The 25,006-nt window shown below is 31.3% G+C and overlaps 1 protein-coding gene across 1 annotated transcript in view; it reads right to left on the reverse strand.

Moving 5' to 3' along the window:
* The window catches only part of LOC111711353 (putative uncharacterized protein YKL202W), a 35,168-nt gene extending 11,036 nt beyond the window's left edge, over positions 1-24,132 (reverse strand). Inside the window, 1 exon segment of the mRNA XM_023485688.1 lies at positions 24,087-24,132. Coding sequence (XP_023341456.1) covers positions 24,087-24,132 — 46 coding nt within the window.
* Between the last annotated feature and the right edge of the window lie 874 nt (positions 24,133-25,006).

The raw sequence follows: 25,006 nt of genomic DNA on the forward strand, positions 1-25,006 counted from the left end.
CAGTTGTGATTCAGCTCCCTTGAATTAAGGTTCCCTTGAAGAATTCCCCTATTTGACGAAACTAATTTGATTAACAATATTTAATTTGTGTAAGTGAGACGATGAAAATGAAAATGTAAAATGTCTCCTGTTTGATAGATCTGATTAGATTCATAACATCTCGTTTGTATTAGTATCGTTCGATTTAAAGTTTGTATCTTTTGTATATAAATATATTGTAAGAAAAACCGACGCGTTGAATATTTGAGAAACTCAGTGCATTGCTTTATTGATTTTTATTCATATACTATACTAGTACTGGAATAGTATTTGTGCTTCAGTTCATGCTTCATGCATACAAATTAAACTTAAAGGGAGCAGAGAGTAACCAAAATATAGAACTATTATACTTGTAAACTGCAGCAAATAAACTTAAAGGGAGCAGAGAGTAACCAAAATATAGATATTATACTTGTAAACTGCAGCAAAAAAACTTAAAGGGAGCAGAGAGTAACCACAATATAGAACTATTATACTTGTAAACTGCAGCAAACAAACTTAAAGGGAGCAGAGAGTAACCAAAATATAGAATTATTTTACTTGTAAACTCAAACTGCAGCAAATAAACTTAAAGGGAGTAGAGAGTAACCAAAATGTAGAACTATTATACTTGTAAACTGCTGCAAAAGGGTAGAAAAAAATATTTTATCAAATATGTCAAACTTTAAACATGCAACTATATATAGTATAAAAAATATAACATAAAGCAGATTTACAATAATTCACTTTTTAGATATACGGATAGATTTAGTATAGTAGAAAAGACATACAAACATAGTTAGAAATATAGTCAGATAAATAAATAGATAGATAGAAGGATAGATGAATGGATAGATAGATAGATAGATAGATAGATAGATAGATAGATAGAAAGAAAGATGGATAGACGGATAGATAAATATATAGATAGATAGAACGATAGATAGATAGATAGATAGATAGATAGATAGATAGATAGATAGATAGATAGATAGATAGATAGATAGATAGATAGATAGATAGATAGATAGATAAATAGAAAGATAGAAAGATAGATAGATAGATAGATATAGAGATAGATAGATAGATAGATAGATAGATAAATATTAGGCTGTGCTAGATATCTCAATATGTTCTAGAGTGTATTGTACAGTTTGACAGTTACACTGGAATAGATACTATCTACATCTACACTACACAACTATATCAGCAGATAGATAGATAGATAGATAGATGGATTAATGAATAGATGGATAGATGATATATGGTTGGATGGATAGATTAATTCAAGATTGATAGATTGTCAGATAGATTGATAGATAGATATATAGATGGATAGATGAGTTCAAGATTGTCAAATATATAGATTGATGTGTTCATTAAATATTTTGTCAGTTAAGAAAAAATTAAAAATTTGGTGGAGCTTTACTCCGGGCCCAAATTTCACTTCCCAGACTTTACTCCCCAGGCTTTACTCCCCCAGACTTTACTCACAGACTTTATTCCCCAGACTTTACCTACTCCCCCAGACATAACTCCAAGATTTTACTTAAAAAATTGGTGGAGCTTTACTCCCCAAATTTCACTTCCTAGATTTTACTCCCTCAGACTTAACTCCCCAGACTTTACTCCCCAGACTTTATTCCCCAGACTTTACTACCTCAGACTTAACTCCCCAGACTTTACTCCCCAAGCTTTATTCCCCCGACTTTAATCATAGACTTTAATCCCCAGACTTTAATCCCCAGGCTTTACTCCCCAGACTTTATTCCCCAGACTTTACTCCCCCTGATTTTACTCCCTAGACTTTATTCCCCAGACTTTACTCCCCCAGACATTAATCTAAGACATTATTCCCAAGACTTTACTCCCAGACTTTACTCCCAGACTTTACTCCCCCAGACTTTACTCCCCCAGACTTTATTCCCCCAGACATTACTCCAAGACTTTACTTAAACATTTGGTGGAGCTTTACTCCCCAGATATCACTTCCCAGGCTTTACTCCCCCAGAATTTACTCATATACTTTACTCCCCAGGCTTTACTCTCCCAGACTTTACTTCCTAGATTTTATTCCCTAGACTTTACTCCCTAGACTTTACTCCCTAGACTTTATTCCCTAGACTTTACTCCCTAGACTTTACTCCCTAGACTTTACTCCCTGGACTTTACTCCCCCAGACTTTACTCCTCCAGACTTTACTCCCCAGACTTTACTCCCCACACTTTACTTCCCAGAGTTGATCTATGTTAATGAAATTTGTTTTTGGCTTTTTTTAGTTTAATTCAACACTTTTGACCTAACTGAAGGGAGAGGGAGGTAAATTTTAGACAAATAATCTACAAAAACAGATTTTTTTATGTTAAACCCTAGGAAAACTTATATTTTTTTCTGTCCATGGAAAAGTACAAACGTCGGACTGGTACAAAAACGTCGGACCAGTACAAACGTCAGACCAGTACAAACGTCAGACTAAGGAAAAAAATATTTGATTTCTTTTATTAAAATTAAGTTATTTTATTTTTATCGACTAGTTTAATAAAAATCTACTCAAAGGAACTGAGTTCTTGCCACTAACACAAATATTCATATACCTTTGCAACCCGGTAATTTGGTATTAATCTACGATACTTTTAAACTGTAATTGTTTGATCTTATAGATTTCATAGGTTGAACTATTAAAGGTTATACAACATCAAGTTGCAAAGATTTAGGCATTGAAACATTTGTTACAGTTGAACTCAACTCCTTTTTGGTCTGTTGTTTTATACATTGCTACCTTCAAGGATGAGACTTAATTCAACTGTTTTTGAAATTTTTAATTTATTTCTTATAGCAAATTGGTCTTTTTTCCAACTAAACGACGTTTTTTTTAAATTGTACCCGTCCGACGTTTAAAATGGTCCGAACTTGATTATTCACATATTTAGAATTATTTCATGCATGTCTATGAAAATTCATTTCTGAAAAGCTAATACTTATATATGAAAAATAAATCTTGTTCTCCATGAGTGTCGAGGGAGGGAAGGCAACCTCCCCCGCACAGCTTCCGAACCTCATTTTATATATATTTGCGGCATTGCGCGTCCCCAGTACTTCTGAACCTCCCCCAAACAGTCTTCCTGCAATGATCTTCCATTTATAATCGTCAATTTCTACTTAAAACGAGACTAATTCGATAATTTAAACACGGTAGCCAAACTATTGTATCCTTAACATTTGCTAATATATTTTTTACAGTCATAAACCGGGATGGTGAAACAAAAACTTTATATATTTTGTTTGAAATCACGTTTTTGTATTGATTTGCGACATTTTGCTTAATCCACCCCAACGTTCTGAGGACAGGATCATAAAATAGAAATATTTATCTTTATTGCAGGAATACAAACTAACTATATTGCAAGCTAAATCGCGATGTCGAGATGAAATAGTTATAATAATAAAACAACTTATCAAATTAGGCTTTACATTGTAGAACAAATTTATTCATAGAAATGCAATGATTAAAATAAAAGTATTGATAATATGGAAGTGTAGACTAGAGACACCTAGATTGTATTATTTGAAATAAATAGTTTCTCCTCTTCTATGATTTGTGTCGGTCATCTGATTACTAATTATTGACCAATAAGATGAGAGGAACACATGTAGCTTAAAGCTTAAAGGGTGAAAACCCACGCGGTGGGAAGGGGGAGTTGACATCATGTTGGTTCAACGATGATAGTGGCCACGTAACAAATTTTGTTTGTAATTTTAAACTCACACAGAAACCATTATAAAAGTTGGAAATTCAACAATGTTATGACAAGTCTATTTTGAAATGTCTTTTGATCAAGAAATCTATGAAATGGTCAACTATTAAGTTATACTATTTATTCAATCTTATAATTTATTCATTTAGGTTATTCTCACAATTCATTCATACGGTACATGTTGGTAAATGAAAATGTAATGGTGATCAGAATATAAATTCTACCAAATAAAATACGGGATTACATACCCCCCATTATAGTCAAATATTTCAAAACTATTCAGTGAAGTCGTGAATATTCTTTAAATCATTTTATGGCATGATATCTTTTCTGCCTAATGTATAAGAAGTACTTAAATGACAACGTTTTGGTAATTAAAATTTATGCAATAAGATTTCACCTCCTAAAATATTTTATTTCTTATTTTAAATGAATGAACTGACTGTATAAATAATCTGTAAGTAAGAACTACAGAGACACCTACAGTCTCTTACTTGAACTAATTTAAGCTAGTTCCTCCTCTTCTATGATTGGAGTAAGTCAGCTGACTACTATAATTATTGACCAATAAGATGAGAGGAACAGGGGGGGGAGCTGAGAAGCAACATGGTGTGGGGGGGGATGTCATAGTGTTGGCTCAACATGGTACCCACGGCCACGTGTAACAGATTTTGTTTGTAATTTTAAACTTACGGAAATTGCATTTAGAAAATTTTGAAATTTTGAAATGTTGAATTTTCTGTTATTCATCTCTAATAATAGGAAATAATTTATTTTTGTTTTTACTGCATCTGTGAAATACCCCACCACCAGAGGCGTATATATTCAGGGGGGGGGGCAGGGAGATATATGGATTTCAGAGGTTTTTCAGGCCCCAACGGGTGGCGAGACCCCCCTCTCTGAAAAAAATGAAACCTCCCCCGGCCTGGACAACTGCCTGATTACGCCTCTGCCCACCACTTAAATTAAGCTATATTGTTGAATACTATATTAAATTATTTCACTTTTATTCTGTAAATTGTATGCTTATCACTGCACTATCGGCTCTATTTCATATTAATAAAGTGTAAATAATAGACTGGAGAACTATAAGTTAATTCCCTATGATCATTGAGCATCCATTGTGAATTGAGCGTAACAAGTCTAGGGAATCCCCCCTATCTAGGGTAGATAACGAAACAATCCTTGTCAGACGAGGTGGCGCGATCTACCAATACGAATGCAACGAAATATTTTAATAAGACTTATTTGTATTGCAAAATATCATATCTATCTCATGTATTATAATGTAATAATGGTACGATATTTGTTGATCTTTCAGCGGTCATCTGCGCAAGGTGTTTTAGGATCGTTGCGATTATTTATATAACGATCCTATGCTGGTAGAAACATGGACCCAAAGTGCTTACACTGCGGTTACAGTTGAAATTATGCTAAGTTTACAGTTATCTGTAAACTATGTTTAACCGTTCATAAAAATCAAGCGACGCCATGCTTTATATGAGGGTAGCGTAGTTCCAGGAGTATTGACCCGCCGCGCAAAACCAAAAAAATGAAAAAGTTAAAATTTTAAATTTTACAATTAGGTTTTTCATTTTAAGGAAAATTTATAAAAATAAATGCAATGATTAAAATAACAGTATTAATAATCAGGAGAACAGGTAACTTGAGGTAACTTGAACAGGGGGTTTGGAGGGGTGAGAGGTCGCNCGTGGTGGGGGGGGGGGTCATAATGTTGGCTCAACATATGGTACCCATATTGATAGATAGATAGAAAAAAAGATAAAAATTACAATTTTTAACAAATTAGGTAATTACATTGTAGGAATATTTTAAAAGTATTAATAATCAAAATTTGTAAACTATAGACACCATATAGATTGTATGATTTGAACTATAATATTATGCTAATTTCTTCTCTTCTATTATTGGAGTCGGTCAACTGTTTACTATAGGTAAGATTCGAGAAACACACAAATCAAAATACATATAATTAATAAATAGGACAAATATCAAGTATGATAATCAGTTAGAAATTTGCCATGGTTCTGTCTCAGAAAGTTCTCTAGATTTGGAACTGAGTTTTTGCCACAAACTCAAATAATCTAATCCCTAAATCCGAATTAGCAAATAAAAGTATCATACTACAGTGCACGGTGGGAAAAATTACTTGAATAAAAAGAAAAAATGGAGTATTTTAAAATATAATGATCCTTAGAGCTAGTTAAAGAACTTATTCGTAAGATAAGTTAAGATCTATTTTCCTTTTTTTATTGTAACAGATTTAAGTGTGAAAAAAAGATTTTTGCAAAAATAAAAGCTACAACTGTTAATAGGAAAAGGAGCATGAAGCGCTCTAAAAGGCTAACATGTTTTTAAACTAAATATTTAACTTAGACCTCAGGGTTATGTGGTGTTTAACACTCTGTCTAAATGCACTAAGTTCTCTATGTACAATGATCGGTGAAAAGTGTAAAGGTTATTAATGGGAATCGGAAATGTCCCTTTTTTAAATGGAAGGATCTCTTGAAATAACGCATACAGTCCCTTTAACCCTCTGCCTACTGTCTATACTAGACTAATTTAGGATTACAGTATATAATTAAGTTCATAGACAGATAGACATATAGACAGATAGACAGATAGACAGATAGATAGATAAAAAATAGACAGATATGACAGAAAAACATATATACAGGCGGATAAGAGATAAATAGATAGATATTGTAGAAGTCTCAATAACTCAGAATGATAACATATTTTCACAAGTTTATTTATTCATATGTTACTCGTTTAACATACTAAGAATGACTAATGTAAAATCCAAGATTGAAAAAGTTTGCGAAATATCAGTGAAACTGTTTGCGCATTTATGCAAACTCAATTCTAATTTTAACATGTAGGACAAAATCATATTTTCTTATAACTAAAAGTCAGGCTTCTACAATATACAGATATATTTAGATAAAATAGTGTAAAAAATTACAAATTAGGTTTTACATTGTAGGAATATTTTTTCTTAAATCAATGATTAAAATAAAAGTAATTAATTAAAAATTTTGTAAACGATGAACACCGTAATACTATAGCAAGTTTCTCCCTCTCTAGATAGATAGTATAGATAAATATTCAGATGTACAAATAGATATATAGATAAAATAGTGTAAAAATTACAAATTAGGTTTTACGATGTAGGAATATTTTTTTTAAATCAATGATTAAGATAAAAGTAATAATTAAAAATTTTGTAAATGATGAACACCATAATACTAGCTTTAAGTTTCTCCCTTCTATTATTGGAGTCGGTCAATTGTTTACTATATAGCTGTACAGACCAATATTAGATTTGAGAAACACACATGACCATTGTTGGAGAATGGGGGGAGGATTAGTTTGGTAAATATGATAATTATACATAAGGTTAATAAAAATGCTTACCTTTGTAATACAGATAGATTTCTGAAAAAAATAAATTTTCGTTTTCAAAATTGAACCTATTTAGGCTGCGTCTGGGTTACCCAAAAAAGTCTGGGGGGGGGGACCGGGAAAGGCCCCCCCCTCTATTTTCTATATTGGGAGTCATTGCTCACACCACCAACTAAGTTATCGGTGTGTTCTGCATTAGATTGCAGTAAACTGACCGAAGATATAGTAGCGCTTAGTAGAGAGTGACACTGCAAAGAAAACATTCTGTTTGTAATTTCAAACTAACCGACTGCATTAACTAAAACATTGATATTTTGAAATGATACAACATTCGATTAAAATGCTTATTCTAGTATGAAATGCCCATAACCTTGAATTTTCTAAAATGTATTTAAACTTTTTCTGCCTTGGAAATCTCATCTCTGTCTCAAATTATAATATGATCTTTAGATATATATATGTTGTCATGAGAACCCTTTAATAACACTATAGTACATTACAATTGTAATTCCAAGAATAGTACATTAAATTACAATTAATTATTCCAATATAATCAAGAACAGTCAGGAGCAACGTGTCTGGAGTAAGTGTTGAACAATTTATTTTTGAATATATTGATATATGTCACATCGAGCAGATGAACACAAGCTAGACCTATGAGTATAAAAAAATTTATATCTCACAGATGCATTTAAATGTTTCATTATGGGAATAGGTATTCCACAAAAATTCAACGATTAGAAGACAATACAGAGCATTCTAAACCTAGAGATACAACTTAGAGGCTGGAGAATTTACGCTGCAGTTTTACCAGACGTCCAGATAAACACAAGCTAACTAAACCAATGAGATTAAAACGTTTTTATAACACACATTTGCAATTAGATTTTTCATTTTGGGAATAAGTAATTTACAAAAACTTAACGATCTCAAAATAAAAGTATGGTAATCTGAAAGTGTAAACTAGAGACACATGGGTTTATTTATTTAAACTAATATCAACTAGTTTTTCCTCTTCTATGATTGGTGTCGGTCAACAGATTACTATAATTATCGACCAATAAGATAAGAGGAGGACAAGTGACAAGCAGGGGGATGGGAGGCCCCATGTGGGTAGGGAGACGGGGGGGGGGGTTGCATCATGTTGGCTCTACTCATTATAAAATCGCCTTCATTATCTATATAATAAAACAAGATTTTCCCACTGGCCGACCAAACCGCTGAACCAAATGGGCTGAAATAAAACAAATTTAAAAAAATTTTCTCCTTGGGCAACGCCGGGACCTTCAGTTAGTTATCTATATAATAAAACAATAAATTCATAAACATGTTCCCTCTGGCCGCCCAAATTAACGGCTGGACCAAATGGGATTTTAAAAAGTTATAATTTGGTTTTCAAGAATTGATACTAAAGTGTGCTACAAAAGGTTTCAAGCAAAAGTAATTGTAGTCTGTTGAAACATATCAATTATGTTTATTCTCTATAGATTATATGTAAGAAATTTCTTAGATGTTTAGCTTGTCAATTTTGAATTTATTTCATGCCATATTTGTTTTACATAAAATAAGAAGAAATTTGAATAAATTCATTTTCCCTAAAACAAATCAGTTTGAGATATGGTTTGATCCTTCTACATACATATATAAGAAATTAAATTAAAAAGTTGTCTATTTTATTGCATGCATCCAATATATCACATATTTTAATATAATAATAATAAGGAAATTCTTTATGCTACTTTTAGAAAATGTGATCTAAATTTCACTCAAGAAAAATTTTGATTCAGGATGCATTTTAATGAAGTTGATATAAGAGATATTAGGATTATTACATTTCCCTACAAACAAGACCACGAACATGTAATTGGGCTGCTACACTACAATGTCAGTACATAGCTTTTCTTCAATATTGAACTGCTGAATATAATACTTTTCAATGCATAAAATCAAAATAAATGAGAAAAAAATGTTAAAGTAATTACAATATACTTATTATGATTTGCATCGTTGGGAAATAATGTTCATACTAATTCAACGACTAAGATGAAAGTATAAACAGTGTGAAAATGTAAACTAGAGACACCTAGCTTTAATTATTTAAACTAATATCAACTAGCTTTGCCTCTTCTATGATTGGTGTAGGTCAATTAATTACTAAAGAGACGAGCGCGAATAGGAGAAGAGGGGGGGCTTCAAACGTAACAATTTATCTCTACTGTACAATTAACTTTGAATTTCCTAACCCTGTAAATTCTGCATATCATGATAAAATAATAATATTTTTTAAAGTTCAAAATTTAAATATTTACAATATCTAACATTAAAGGGTCATAAAATAAAAGTGCCGTGTTACATTAAATATTTACAATTGTGGACACTAGTTTGCAGACAAAAATTTGTCTTCAGATTGAATCAAGAATTTATTCTTACTTTTAAATAAATATACTTTTAAGCAAAGAAATGTATAATTTTGTGTACTGTGGAAAATATTTCTTGAATAAAAAGAAAATTGGAGTAATTTAAAAATAAAATCTAATAATCCTTAGAACTAAAGAAATTATTTGTAAGATAAGTTATAAAGCACAAGGTAACAAAGTGCAATTCAAGCCGATATTGTGTGTTTAACCAAAACTCTATTTTCCTTTTAATCAAAATGGCAAACAGATTTCAGTGTCAAAAAAAATTTAGCACAACTAAAAGATGATTAAAATGGCAATTTTCAAAGATAAAAGCTAAAGCTGTTAATAGGAAAAGGTGCATGAAGCGCTCTAAAAGCCTAATATGTTTTTAAACCAAATATTTAACTTAGACCTCATGGTCATGTGTTGTTTAACCCTCTGTCTAAATACACTGCAAGTTCTATGCGTTTGATGATCGGTGAAAGGTGTAAATAATACCAATGGGAATCGGAAATGTCCCTTATTTAAATCGAAGGATTTCTTGAAATAATGGTTACAGTCCCTTTAACCCTGTGCTACCTGTTTATATCACAGTAATTTAGGATTACAGTATAATCAAGTTCATTACATGTATTACTGTCAGTCCTGACATTTATACAGATAGATTGATAGATATATAAATAGAGAGATAGACAGATAGATAGACAAATATACAAATACATAGACAGACAGACAGACAAACAGATATAAAGATAGACAGCTATCAGATAAAAAGCTAGACCATATAAACAGATAGACTGTATAGACTGATAGACAGATAGACAGTATAGACGGATAGACAGATAGACAGATAGACAGATAGACAGATAGACAAGATGGAAAGTATAGACATATATACAGATAGACAGATATACAGATAGACAGATATACAGATAGACAGATATACAGATAGACAAGATGGAAGGTATAGACATATATACATACAGATAGAAAGTTTATTACTAAAATTGTGTTAAATATTAACGTTTATAGCTGAAAGTGTATAAAGTATTAAAGTGTATAGCTGAAATTATTTTAAATATTGAAGTATATTGCTAAAGTTGTGTTATATATTTAAGTTTATTGCTGAAATTATGTTAAATATTAACGTATAGCTGAAATTGTATTAAGTATTAAAGTTTATTGCTGAAATTGTGTTAAATATTACTGCATAGCTGAAATTGTAATAGGTATTAAAGTTTATTGCTGAAATTGTTTTTAATATTGAAGTTTATTGCTGAAATTGTTTTAAATATTAAAGTGTATTGCTGAAGTTGTTTTTAATATTGAAGTTTATTGCTGAAAATGTTTTTAATATTGAAGTTTATTGCTGAAATTGTTTTAAATATTGAAGTTTATTGCTGAAGTTGTTTTTAATATTGAAGTTTATTGCTGAAATTGTTTTTAATATTGAAGTTTATTGCTGAATTTGTTTTAAATATTGAAGTTTATTGCTGAAGTTGTTTTTAATATTGAAGTGATTGCTGAAATCGTTTTAAACAATAAAGTTTATTGCTCAAATTGTTTTAAATTAAGCTGTAAATTTGAGTAAATATTTATTTATATATGTGTTACAGTAAACACAAAAGCTTAAAAGGTGAAAAGCCACGTGGTGGGAGGGGGGAGGTGACATCATGTTGGTTCAACATGATACCGACGGGACACAACAAATTTTGTTTAAAATTTTAAACTCACACAGAAACTATTATGAAACTTTGAAACTTAAAAGTGTAATAAAAGTTCTATTTGAAACATCTTTTGATTTAGTAATCTATGAAATGGTCAACTGTTAAGTTATGTTATTTATTCAATCTTATCATTTAATCATTCAGTTTTTCTCACAATTCATTTACATGGTACATGACGTAATATGAAAATAAGTTGGTGATCAGAAATTAAATTCTACCAAAAATCATTCGATATACCTCGTTTTATGGATAAATATTTAAAAACAATACAATGATATCACAAATATTCTATAAATCTTTTTATGTCATGATATCCTTTCTACTTAATCTATAAAAATTTCTTAAATGACAAAGTTTTGATAGCCGAAATTTATGCAATAAGGTTTTACGTTCTTAAATATTTTATTTCTTATTTTAATGGATAAGCTGACTGTGTAAATCATCTGGAAGTGTTGACTACAGAGACACCTACACTCTATTATTTGAACTAATATCAGCTAGTTTCTCCTCTTCTATGATTGGAGTAAGTTAGTTGACTACTATAATTATTGACCAATAAGATGAGAGGAACACAGGAGGAGGGGGAGAGGCCACGTGGTGGGGGGGGGGGTCATAATGTTGGCTCAATACGGACACGGTATCCACGTGTAACACATTTTGAATGTATTATTAAACTTACAGAAATTGCATTTGAAATTTTGAAATGTTGAAATGTTGAATGTTCTGTAATTTATCTCTATTAGGAAATTATTTATTTTTGTTTTAACTGTCTGTGAAATACCCCACCGGTGCACCTCAGAGGCGTGTATTCCGGGGGGAAACCAGTGAAATCTATGGATTTCAGGGGGTTTTTTAGGCCTCAGCGTGTGCTGAAACCCCCCTGGAAAAAATTAAACCTTCCTGGACAAATTTTTGAATTCACCCCTGCACATCACCCAAATTGGGTTAAATAAAACTTTTTTAAATTTAACAATTAAGGCTCTATTTCATGATAAGTTAGTGTGAAGTCCCTCTTACTATGTCTATTAAGAAGTTAAATCTATAGTATACATAGAATAATACAATATTAATTAACCTATTCAAGATGATCAATAATGATCGAAACTTCTATCTTTTTTTGGGACGTAATATCATTTTGCCCAATGTGTAAATTAAATTTGATGAAAGCGTTTTTAAAATTAAAATATAAGCAATTAGATTTCACATTTTAGGAAAATGTTTTTGTTTATTTCAATATTTAAAATTACAGTTTTAATAACCTCACATGTAAACTGAAGACAACCGCAGTAAAATTTGACTAAATATTACCCTTTCTAAAGTTATCGATCAACGGATTGGAAGCGGAACGTTAAAGTATGATTAACACATTTGCCCAATTAAAGAACCATTCAGTTCACAAGTAATGCATACAAAATTTTAGAAAACTCATCTGATATTAATAAAAATAATTATTCATGCAGCTTATGTATTAAAGCAAAACAAATGAGATGAAAAAGTAATAATTCTAAAATTTTGCAATTAGGTTTTTCATTTTAAGGAAAATTTATCCAAAGAAATTCAATAATTAAAATAACAGTATTAATTATCTGGAAGTGTAAATTAGAGACACCTACATGGTATTATTTGAACTAATATCAGCTAATTTCTCCTCTTCTATGATTGGTGTCGGTCACTTGAATACTATAATTATCGACCAATAGGATGAGAGGAATACAAGTAACTTCAAATCAAATCAAATCAAATCAAATTATATATTTAGCCACAAACTATACATGTAAAAATGGATTTTTATAATTAACATTAGTTGAAATTACAGTTTATGACAGGGAGACGGAACTAGCCGAAACTGTTTTCAGTCGGTCTCCCGTACAATCAGTCTTTAATCAAAAAATTTAACTTGAAAAGTTTCACAAAAATTAGATTTAGAAAGGTTGGAGTTCCTGGCAGAGAAAGGTGAGGGTTCCTTTAAGATGTCTGGTGGCAAAAGATTAGCATTTGAAATAAAAGATATGATTCCTGCAGGCTGAAAAGATCCACAGGCTGGTCAAGCGAGAAACAAAGCTATAATTGAGAATTAATTAAGTATTTGAGCAACTGAAACAATAAAGTTTATCACATCTGAAGTCTAAATATTTATCAAGCAAGAATTTTTTAACACTTAATTTAAACCCAAGCTTGCTCTCAATTTGTTTAATATTAGGATNGGGGGGGGTCAGAGGCCGCATGGTGGTGGGGGGGCCATATAATGTTGGCTCAACATATGGTACCCACGTGGGACAGGTAGATTGATAGATATATAGATGAATATATACAGATCAAATCAAATCAAATCAAATCAAATTATATATTTGGCCATAAATTATACATGTAAAAATGGATATTTATAATTACAGTGTAGAAATTACAGTTTATGGCAGGGAGACAGGAACTAGCCGGAACTGTTTTCAGTCGGTCTCCCGTACCATCAGTCTTTGATCAAAAAATTTAACTTGAAAAGTTTCACAAAAATTAGATTTAGAAAGGTTGGAGTTCCTGGCAGAGAAAGATGAGGGTTCCTTTAAGAAGTCTGGCGGCTAAAAATTAGCAATTAAAATAAAAGATATGATTCCTGGCTGAAAAGATCCACAGATAGAAAGATACATGCAGATATCGACAGATAGACAGATAGACAGATAGACAGATAGACAGATAGACAGATAGAATAGACTTTGAGTTAAGTAATCGTTATAGAAGTAGCGTCTAGATTTGTTACATCCAGGATGTCACATCTTTAATGTTCTAATAATAAGGAAAATCACTATACTATTTAAAAAAAATTTAATTCTAATTTCACACTCATTACTTTGTTTTAGCTAGGAATCCTATTTTTTGCACAGGCACTAGATATGGAAAATACAGAAGATGTACTTCTCTACAAACATTATCTAGACTTTTTCAAAAACCTAAACCTTAAAATCAGTCGAATTACAGATATTCTCCTATCCTCTTATAAGGACTCCTTTCTTTTAATTATATTTTTTTCTTTAATTATTAAGAACAGGACTACTGGAGGATAATCGTGACAGCAAAGATGCCGGTGTACGTTAGAATTAGAATTAGAAGAACCTATTCTCCTAACCCTAACAAAGTGGACGGAGAACTTAACGGTGCTGGTTATATCCTTCAACCAACAAACTTTCGGTGAAATAAATAATTCCATAGGGTAAATTACATCTGGGTAGTTGAAAATACTCTAGCCTGAATGGTCTGAATCCATATTAGACAAAATCAGCAACGGAGTGCTTAGATCACAGGAGTCTTTGACAATTCAACTTATAATAACCTCATATTATAAATCTAGAATGCACAAAATAATCATCATCATTTAAAAAAATAACACGGATGAGGAGGTTTTGATAGTATAAAATTTATGCAAGTCAGTTTTACATTCTAAAATATTTTATTTCTTATTTTAATGATTGAGCTGACAGTATAAATCATCTGGAAATGTAACCTATAGAGACACCTACATTCTATTATTTGAACTATTATAAGCTAGTTACTCATCTTCTATGATTGGAGTAAGTCAGCTGATTACTATAATTATTGACCAATATATGTTTTAATTTTAAATTTACGAAAATTGCATTTTGAAAATTTGAAATTTTAAACTGTTGAATGTTCTGTTATTCATCTCTATAAGGAAATCATTTATTTTTGTTTAACTGTCTGTGAACTACCCCACCACCAGGTGACCAGAGGCGTATTCAGGGGAGGAACTAATGAAATCTATGAATTTCAGGGGTTTTTCAGGCCGCAACGGGTGGTGAGACCCCCCTCCCCTCTCTGGAATAAAAATGAACCCCCCCCCTGGAAAAATGCCTGATTACGCCCCTGCAGTCCACCACTTAAATATAAGCGATGTAAGTTATTGAATTTTTTTTTATTTATTTCACTTTTATTATGTAAATTGTATGCTTATCACTGTAATCTGTCGGTTCTATTTCATATTAAAATTAGTGGTAGGTTTCTCTCACTTAATTAGCGTGTGATAAAAATGAAATTAACTCTGTAATATAAGTAGCTAGTGGAGCAACGTATTATTTAACCCAATATAATGATAATTCATTGATGAGAAAATTCTATATGTGTTTTTATAAACGTAATATCATTTTGCCAAACGTGTAAAATTAAATTTGATGAAAGCGTTTTTAAAATTATACAATATATGCAATTAGATTTCACAAAAAAATTTGTTTTCAATGTTTTATAAATTTTCAGTATGCATAACCTCAAAGTGTAAACTAGGGACACCTGCATTGTTAAAATTCAACTTATCTACCACTGCTATAATGACCGATTCACGGATCGAGTTCCGACGGTACCATAAAAAAATTTGCCATTGCATACTTGGACGATATACTAATCCACACTAATATACTGATTGGAAACTCATCTAATTTTAATAGAAATAATTTTTAATGCAGCTGACACGTTACAGCAAAACCAATGAGATGAAAAAGTTAAAATTTTAAAATTTTACAATAAGGTTTCACATCTTAAGGAAATTTATCCAAAAAATGCAATTATTAAAATAACAGTATTAATAATCTGGAAGTGTAGACCAGAGACACCTACATGGTATTATTTGAACTAAAATCAGCTAATTTCTCCTCTTCTATGATTGGTGTCGGTCACTTGAATACTATAATTATCGACCAATAGGATGAGAGGAATACAAGTAACTTGAACAGGGGGGGGGGGGGGGGGGGCCATAATGTTGGCTCAACATGAGGTACCCACGTGGGACAGATAGATCAATAGATAGATGAATATACAGATAGACAGATTTTTGAGCTTAAGCTGTCCCGTAGGAAACAAATATCAAAAATGCCTTTATCATACCACATTTTTAGAAAACGAAAAACACTAGACTGGGACCAAGAAACTCCATTTCTGAAAATCACCTCTGAATAACTAAACTATACTCATGCTAAAAGTCTTGTATTGCGCCTGTTTTTTGGCAAACCCTGTCAGTCATAAAATGCAATATCCAGAGAAAAGAGGATAATGTAAACTAATTAATTGTAATTTTGCTTGAGACAAATATAAATAATGAATAAAAGATAGACAGATGGACAGATTGACAGAGAAACAGAGAGACATGTGAGAGACAGATACACAGATAGACAGATAGATGTATATACAGACACCCTGATAGACATAGATTGATATAAAAATAGACTGATAGACATAAAGATAGAAATACAAATAGACAGAGAGTTCAGAAAAATATATTTTTAGATAAATAGAGAGATAGATAGATAGATAGATAGATATATAGATAGATAGATAGATAGATAGATAGATAGATAGATAGATAAATAGATAGATAGATAAATAGAAGAACAGGTGGTGTATGGGGGTCTATAGCACTGTCCAAGGAAATATACTCATTATAACCCTAACTCAAAATTGAGTTGTTCAGGGGCGATTATAGAATCAACAAAACAAAGTAGAATTTGTACGTTCCTTGCCCTTACCCCCAGCTCAAGGGACCCCCCCCCCCTTTATAAGCTTTGTGTCCCTAGATTAAGAATGCCCCCGCTGGGTTTAATTATTCAAATATACTTTCTACGGATTGTTTTATATCTTAATATCTTAATTTATAACATTAACATTGTTACTGGCAAGGTTAATGGGACTGTGAGCGTAATTTCAATGTAAAGATGGCAATGCCCGATTTACAATGGTACCCTAATCTTTGTCTGATCAATTTTGAATTAGATATTCATGTTTTTGTTTCTTTAAACTGTTTATTTTCGCTTGCGGTTCCTCTGCAAAACTGACTTGTGCATTTCTTGCGTAAAACAAAGTAGTGGAGAAATCATTAAAATTAGGAACTTTTCGCAAAGTAGATGACAGAATCCACACTTGAAGTTTTTTATCATTAAGTTTGTTTATCTATCTATAAATCTATCTTTCTGTCTATTTATAGATCTATTAGTCGATCTTTTTGTCTATACGATTCATCTATTTATCTATATATTTATCTATTTACATACAATGTCTCTTTTTATGTCTGCATTTAATTGTTTGTGTATTGTTCTTTTGTCCGTGTTTTTATGTTTACTTCATATCTAATTATCTGTTTCTCTGGACCCCTCTATTTTACCCCTTGAGATTTTTTTATATGTCTATTTAATTATGAATTTATATATCTCTCTCTCTTCCTTTCTATCGCCTAATTAATCAAACTGTCTAGCTCGCTATCTATTTATCTGTTCTATCTGAATATTTATCTATTTATCTATTTATCTATTCTATCTGAATATTTATCTATTTATCTATTCTATCTGAATATTTATCTATTTATCTATTCTATCTGAATATTTATCTATTTATCTATTCTATCTATTCATTGATCTATATATATATCTGTTATCATTCGGCCTACCTATCTATCTTCATATCTAATAATGTTCTTATATATTGTGTTTACATTATAATAATCAATTCTATTGAGTCTCACCGGGTTTTGCGGGAGACAAATCACAAATATGTTCTATTGGAGTTTTCAAGCAAGATGTAAGATATAGAAAATCTCATATATATATATATATATATAATCTACAATCTCAGTCAATATATGAAGGATATATAAGACCAAGGATCAGCCATTTTTTGTGAATATATAGGTTTTGACCAATCTTAGACAATATATGTAGGATTTAGGATGTAGGTCTTGATGAATCGTAGACAAGATATGTAGAATATACTAGGAGTTAGGACCAATCATATGCAAGTTATGTAAAATATATATAACCAATTTTGGCCAGTTATGTCGGATATTAGTTCTGGACCAATCTTGGCCAGTTATGAAGGATATTAGTTCTGAACCAATCTTGGCCAGTTCTGAAGGATATTAGTTCTGGAGCAATCTTGGCCAGTTATTAAGGATATTAGTTCTGGACCAATCTTGGCCAGTTCTGAAGGATATTAGTTCTGGACCAATCTTGGCCAGTTATTAAGGATATTAGTTCTGGACTAATCTTGGTCAGTTCTGAAGGATATTAGTTCTGGACCAATCTTGGCCAGTTCTGAAGAATATTAGTTATGGAGCTATCTTGGCCAGTTATTAAGGATATTAGTTCTGGACTAATCTTGGCCAGTTCTGAAGGATATTAGTTCTGGATCAATCTTGACAAGTTCTGAAGGATATTAGTTTTTGATCAATACTGTGCAAGTTATGAAAGATTGACCATAACCCAAAAGCTCTAAAGTCAAGTAAGTCACAAACCAAAATTGGCCAAAGCATGCACAGACTGAATCCGAAATTTAAATTCCATCAAATCAAGCGTAAAATTCCTTATTATATATTATTTAAAACATGTGGCTGTGAAATTAAGAAATCTACAGATTTAAGTAGTTGAATTATATAGACAAAGTTAAGCCACTTGTGCACCGATTCAAATCTATACAGTTCAACTATTTCTTTCGTTTCTTCAAATGTTGTCCAGATTGATGTCTAAACAACATGCAAAGGAGTGTGGGTGTCTTGAAATGGAATTTTCGTCCACGATATATTATAAAATGGCCCCAAACCACCCTAGAACGGAACCGTTCCTTTCTTTTTGAAGAATGCTAACCATCGTACATATCATGCAGTTTACCGGGTATCTGTATGCAAACATACACTCAACTTTTTTATTATAAAGAAATAAATCAGAAATAAAGTCAAAGATACTTATGAGGAAGTCGGGGGTTGGCGGGCGGAAATATTGTGGGTTTCGTGAATTTAAAAATGTTAATATTGGTGTTTTAATATTTCTAATTGCTTTTCGATTCAATAATTAATTTCTTCGAAAAACATATTTTGACAAAATATACTTTTTTGATGAAAAATAAATACTTGCACAAAATTTTGCTTCTTGTTAACCAAATAAAAACAAGTTTTTTAAAATTTTTTTATGTTTTTCGGAACTGTTTTTGTATGTTGAGCAGGGTGTACTCATTATACGAAATTTAATATATTTCAAAAGAATTTAATCAAGAGGAAAGTTAGAGTTTTATTGCAAAACTTGTATTAATTTATGTCGTTATATTGATGTTTATAAATTTAATCAAAATGGGAATCATGATTGTTTTATGCAATACTTGATCAGACAAAACTTTTATTAATTTATATCGTTATTGATGTTTATAAATTTAATCAAAATGGGAAACATGATTGCTTAATGCAATACTTGATCAGACAAAACTTTGCAGGGTATTGTTGTGAATTTTAAACTCTTAATTGATTAATTATTTATTAAACTGCTATGTAGGTTTGTGAATTTTGAAGCTTAATAGATATAAACATAGCTTTTGATGCTATAATGTGAATATTCCTACCATGATTTCACTTTTATAACAATATGCGGTGTTTACAGAGCTTCAAAACTGATCAAAATATCAAGTACCGAGAAAATAATAAATTTTTCATTAATATGTTTATCTTTTAAAACTTAAATTCAAATGAGCCTACAATAATTCTTTATCACTATGGGCTAGATGTATGTTTAAATAGACATGGATATCACAACTATACTTTATCACTATGGGCTGGATGTATGTTTTTAATAGATATAGATATCACACCTATGCTTTTCATTATTTCCTACAAATATGTTACAAGTCCAGTTAGATTAATGAGAGAAAATTGAAACATGAGACACCTAGCGGAGAAATTGGGAACTAACTCATCTTACTGACACAGGAGTAGTTGATGTTTAGCGTTGTATAAGTCAACAGATCCAACATTTTGTAAAAGGAAATATAATAAATTGGAATATAAAAATAAGATAGATAGATTGAATAATTAAATGATTGATAGATAAATAGATAGATAATTAATTAGATAGATGATATATGTATAGATACATATAGAGATATATATAGAGAAATAGATAGATAAATAGATAGATAAATAGATAGATAGATAGATAGATTAATAGTTATATAGATAAATAGATGATAGATGGATAGTCATATAGATAGAAAGATTGATAGATATATAGATAGGTAGATAGTTATAAAGATAGATGATATATATATAGATATAGATATATAGATAATATATATATAGATATAGATAGAGAGACAAATAGATAGATAGAAGTTTAACAGTTAAAAAACTGTTCTTGTGAGAAACATGTTTTCTAAAAACTGTGTTTGCTGTTTACAGGAGAGCTTTCTCATCATGTTTTCCACGGATAGGGAGCTAGAGAGCTAGAGATGGGCGCGTTCCTTTTTTTTCGTTTGTTGTGAGCATTTGGCGTGTCTTGGAGTAAAAGTAAATTAAACCTAAAGTCTGACCGCGTCCACCTTGTTGCACCGGCTAGTCCTATTGAGTGTCTGCTTTATTCACCCAATGTCCAGTACAAACTGGGACCGGACAGGTTGACCCGGCTCGGAAATTCAAATGTACTACGGCTGCCCGTACCCGACCATGTCCAACTAAAGCCTATTGTGCGTATAATTGAAATCTTATTTGTGTTTAACCATATATCCTCTTTTATTCAACAGCTATTGAGAAGAACAAAAATGTTTTAAATTTTTAATATGTAAAATGGATAAATTTTCTTTTGTCAAACCTCTGGGTTAGAATCAATATAAGAGGAGGTACGAGGTATAAATTTGACCTTTTCCTGGTGATTAGTCTAGTTTAGTTTGTGACTTGACCTTATTAAATATATACTTTCATTGTACATGCCGTACAATTACCTTCTGTACAGTATATACCAGTTTGCGACTTGACCTTATTAAATATAGACTTTCATTGTACATGCCGTACAATTACCTTCTGTACAGTACATACCAGTTTGACCAAAGTAATTGAGTTTTAGCCACAAACTTAAATTTACTAATCCCTATATTTTTACAACATGGTTTTGTAAAATTTTGATATTTCAACATAGATCATTTGATCTAATAAAATAGAATTCATAGTTTGAAATAACTAAGGTCTACAACATTAGGGGTTGCAAAGATATAGGAATTAGAACATCAAAGCTTGTGGCAAAGACTCAATTCCTTCCTCTGAGGAATATGACGGACTTCATGTATTGAAAATCAAATATATAATGTTTGTTGTATAAAATATTTGATCTGAAAAATTTACATCAAAATAGAAGTCTGTCGTAAAACATTTTAGAGCCCTATAAGTAGCTTTTATATACTTTATTATATCTTGATCCAATATACAACGTTGATAAAATATATCAATATATAGAAATAAAATATATTTATATATATTGCAAATCTTTCAGAATCCTTTAGTTCTATTGTATTGGGATCATGGGATCATATATCAGTTGGATGGGACAAATCTTTCATAATAGGGAAAATTCAATGAAAAGAAACAAAACACTTGCCACAAACTATAATTTTTGTATCCCTTTATCTTTGCAACCTGAATGTCTACTCCTGTGAATTTTCAAATTTAAAGTTTAAAATCTAAATCAGTTAGATACTTTGAAAACATTCCTAAATAATAATTTTTATATTAAAATCATTAATTTCATGTTAAGAATTTCCTGTTTTAAGAAATCTACTAAAAACTTCTTTTGCAAATTTCAGTGTGCAATCTTTCCTTTCATATTTTTTCGCAGTAAATATTATTTAATTATTTGTAATCATTAGTTTTACTAAAACTAATTTAATAGATTCTAACAATTCGAAAGTCATTTTTAACGTTATGTTCGTTATTTAATATTTATAAGATATAAGATATAAATAATAAGATATAAGATAGAAAGACAGAGAGATAGAAAGATAGAATGATAGAACGATAGAAAGATAGAAAGATAGAAAGATAGAAAGATAGAAAGATAGAAAGATAGAAAGATAGAAAGATAGAAAGATAGAAAGATAGAAAGAAAGAAAAAAGAAAGATAGAAAGATAGAAAGATAGAAGGATAGAATGATAGAAAGATAGAAAGATAGAAAGATAGAAAGATAGAAAGATAGAAAGATAGAAAGATTTAAAGATAGAAAAAGGAAAATTTGTATTTCCTTGAATTCTAATATATTTCAAATTTGTTACAGAACTCTCTTCTCTAACTCTGACTTGTTTTGAATTATTAATATAAACTGACAAAACGACAGTCAGACAAATCACAGACAGACAAATGGACAGACAAATCACAGAAGGCAGATGGACAGACAAATCACAGACAGACAAATAGACAGAAAAATAACAGACAGACATATGGAAAGACAAATCACAGACAGACAGATGGACAGACAAATAAATCACAGACAGACAGATGGAAAGACAAATCACAGACAGAAAGATGGACAGACAAATCACAAACAGACAGATGGACAGACAAATAACAGACTGACAGATGAAAAGACAAATCAAAGACAGACAGATGGAAAGAAAAATCACAGACAGACAGATGAAAAGAAAAATCACAGATAGACAGATGGACAGACAAATCACAGACAGACAAATGGACAGACAAATAACAGACAGAAAGATGAACAGACAAATCCCAGACAGACAGATGGAAAGACAAATCACAGACAGAAGGATGGACAGACAAATAACAGACAGACAGATAGATAGACAAATTACAGACAGACAGATAGACAGACAAATAACAGATAGAAAGATGGACAGATAAATAACAGATAGAAAGATGGACAGACAAATAACAGATAGAAAGATGGACAGACAAATAACAGATAGAAAGATGGACAGACAAATCACAAACACACGGATCGATATGACATTCACAGACGCACAGATAAAAAGACAATATAATAAATGGACAATTTAAAAACCAAACACTGGAAAACACCTCTTTTTAGGACAGAAACAAATGTATACATCCATCTCAACACAGATATAATAGACTGACAGGTAACAGATAGTTAGAAAGACAAATAGAAAATAGACAATAGACAAATAGACAAATGCCAGATAGACAGATCTCCACAGATATCTCCGGCCATAACCAGAGATACTGTTCAAAAGAAGAATAAAAAGTAAAAAGATTTAAATCAGTTGGAAAGGAAGAAGCGCAAAGATCAGATAATATTTTCCTGACCCGGCAGAAACAATATATTTTAAAAAGAAACAATATTTTAAACTTTTTTTGAAAATTAAGAAAAAGATCATTTTGAAGTTTCTTCCATAACCCCGCTTCCAGTTTCTTTATGTCACCCCCTTACTCATCGTTTATACCTCCCTTCCTTTCTTCCAGTTTCTTGTCACCCACCTTACTCATCGTTTATACCTCCCTTCCTTTCTTCCAGTTTCTTTATACCAACCCCCTTACTCATCGTTTATACCTCCCTTCCTTTCTTCCAGTTTCTTTATACCACCCCCATTACTCATCGTTTATACCTCCCTTCCTTTCTTCCAGTTTCTTTATACCACCCCCCTTACTCATCGTTTATACCTCCCTTCCTTTCTTCCAGTTTCTTTATACCACCCCCCTTACTCATCGTTTATACCTCCCTTCCTTTTTTCCAGTTTCTTTATGTTACCTCCCTTACTCATCGTTTATACCTCCCTTCCTTTCTTCCAATTTCTTTATACCACCCCCCTTACTCATCGTCTATACCTCCCTTCCTTTCTTCCAGTTTCTTTAAGCCACCTCCCTTACTCATCGTTTATACCTCCCTTCCTTTCTTCCAGTTTCTTTATACCACCCCCCTTACTCATAGTTTATACCTCCCTTCCTTTCTTCCAGTTTCTTTAAGCCACCTCCCTTACTCATCGTCTATACCTCCCTTCTTTTCTTCCAGTTTCTTTTTGTCACCTCCCTTACTCATCGTCTATACCTCCCTTCTTTTCTTCCAGTTTCTTTTTGTCAGTTAGGGGATAACATCTCTAGATAGGTATATCTGTACCATCTATCTATCTATCCATGTATATATCTGTAACATCCATCTATACCTATACCATCTATCTATCTATCCATAGGTATATTTCATGGAAAAAGATATGAGTAAAATTTGTACCGTCATGCTAAATCATCCAGTCAGTTGTAAGTGTACTGTGTGTGAAGTGTAGCCATTTCATGCATATAAAAAACTTTATTATGCATTTTAAACTTTTCATAAATACAGTAGAATCCAAAAAACTGTGGAATATGAAGACGACTTATAGACTCAAGGTATGATTTTAAACATCCAATGAACATAAAACACATCAAGTGCGCAGTGTAAATAGACCAATTCCAATTAAGCAGTTTTTTGTCAGCTAATGCTAAAGCTATCTGCCATATACAACGACATCTAAAAGACACAAAATTACTTTAAAGTAGTCTTTCATTTGATAGACTTTAAGGCCCAACTAAAGTATTATATACAGTAAGATTCAGAAAACTGTGAAATGGGAAGACGACTTTACAGCGAAACTGAAGTGCATTTCATGTAGTTACAAAGGGAACATTTTTACTATAGACTTATTAACTCACTTTTCTAGTGTATTGGATCTGGTAACACTGCACAATTAATGTGTCTCATGTTCATGGGACTATTAAAGTCATAACTTGCGTTTAAAGTCGTCTTCTTATTCCAGAGTTTTCTTGTTCTCTCTGTATATACATACGTTTGTGGTTTAAATACGAAAAGAAAATTCTAATTAATACCAAATACTACATAGACACAACCATTGTGCAGTGTGAACAGATTCATTCCAGTA

This window comes from Eurytemora carolleeae, unplaced genomic scaffold (assembly GCF_000591075.1).
Source record: "Eurytemora carolleeae unplaced genomic scaffold, Eaff_2.0 scaffold1108, whole genome shotgun sequence".
NCBI classification, from domain to species: Eukaryota; Metazoa; Arthropoda; class Copepoda; order Calanoida; family Temoridae; genus Eurytemora; species Eurytemora carolleeae.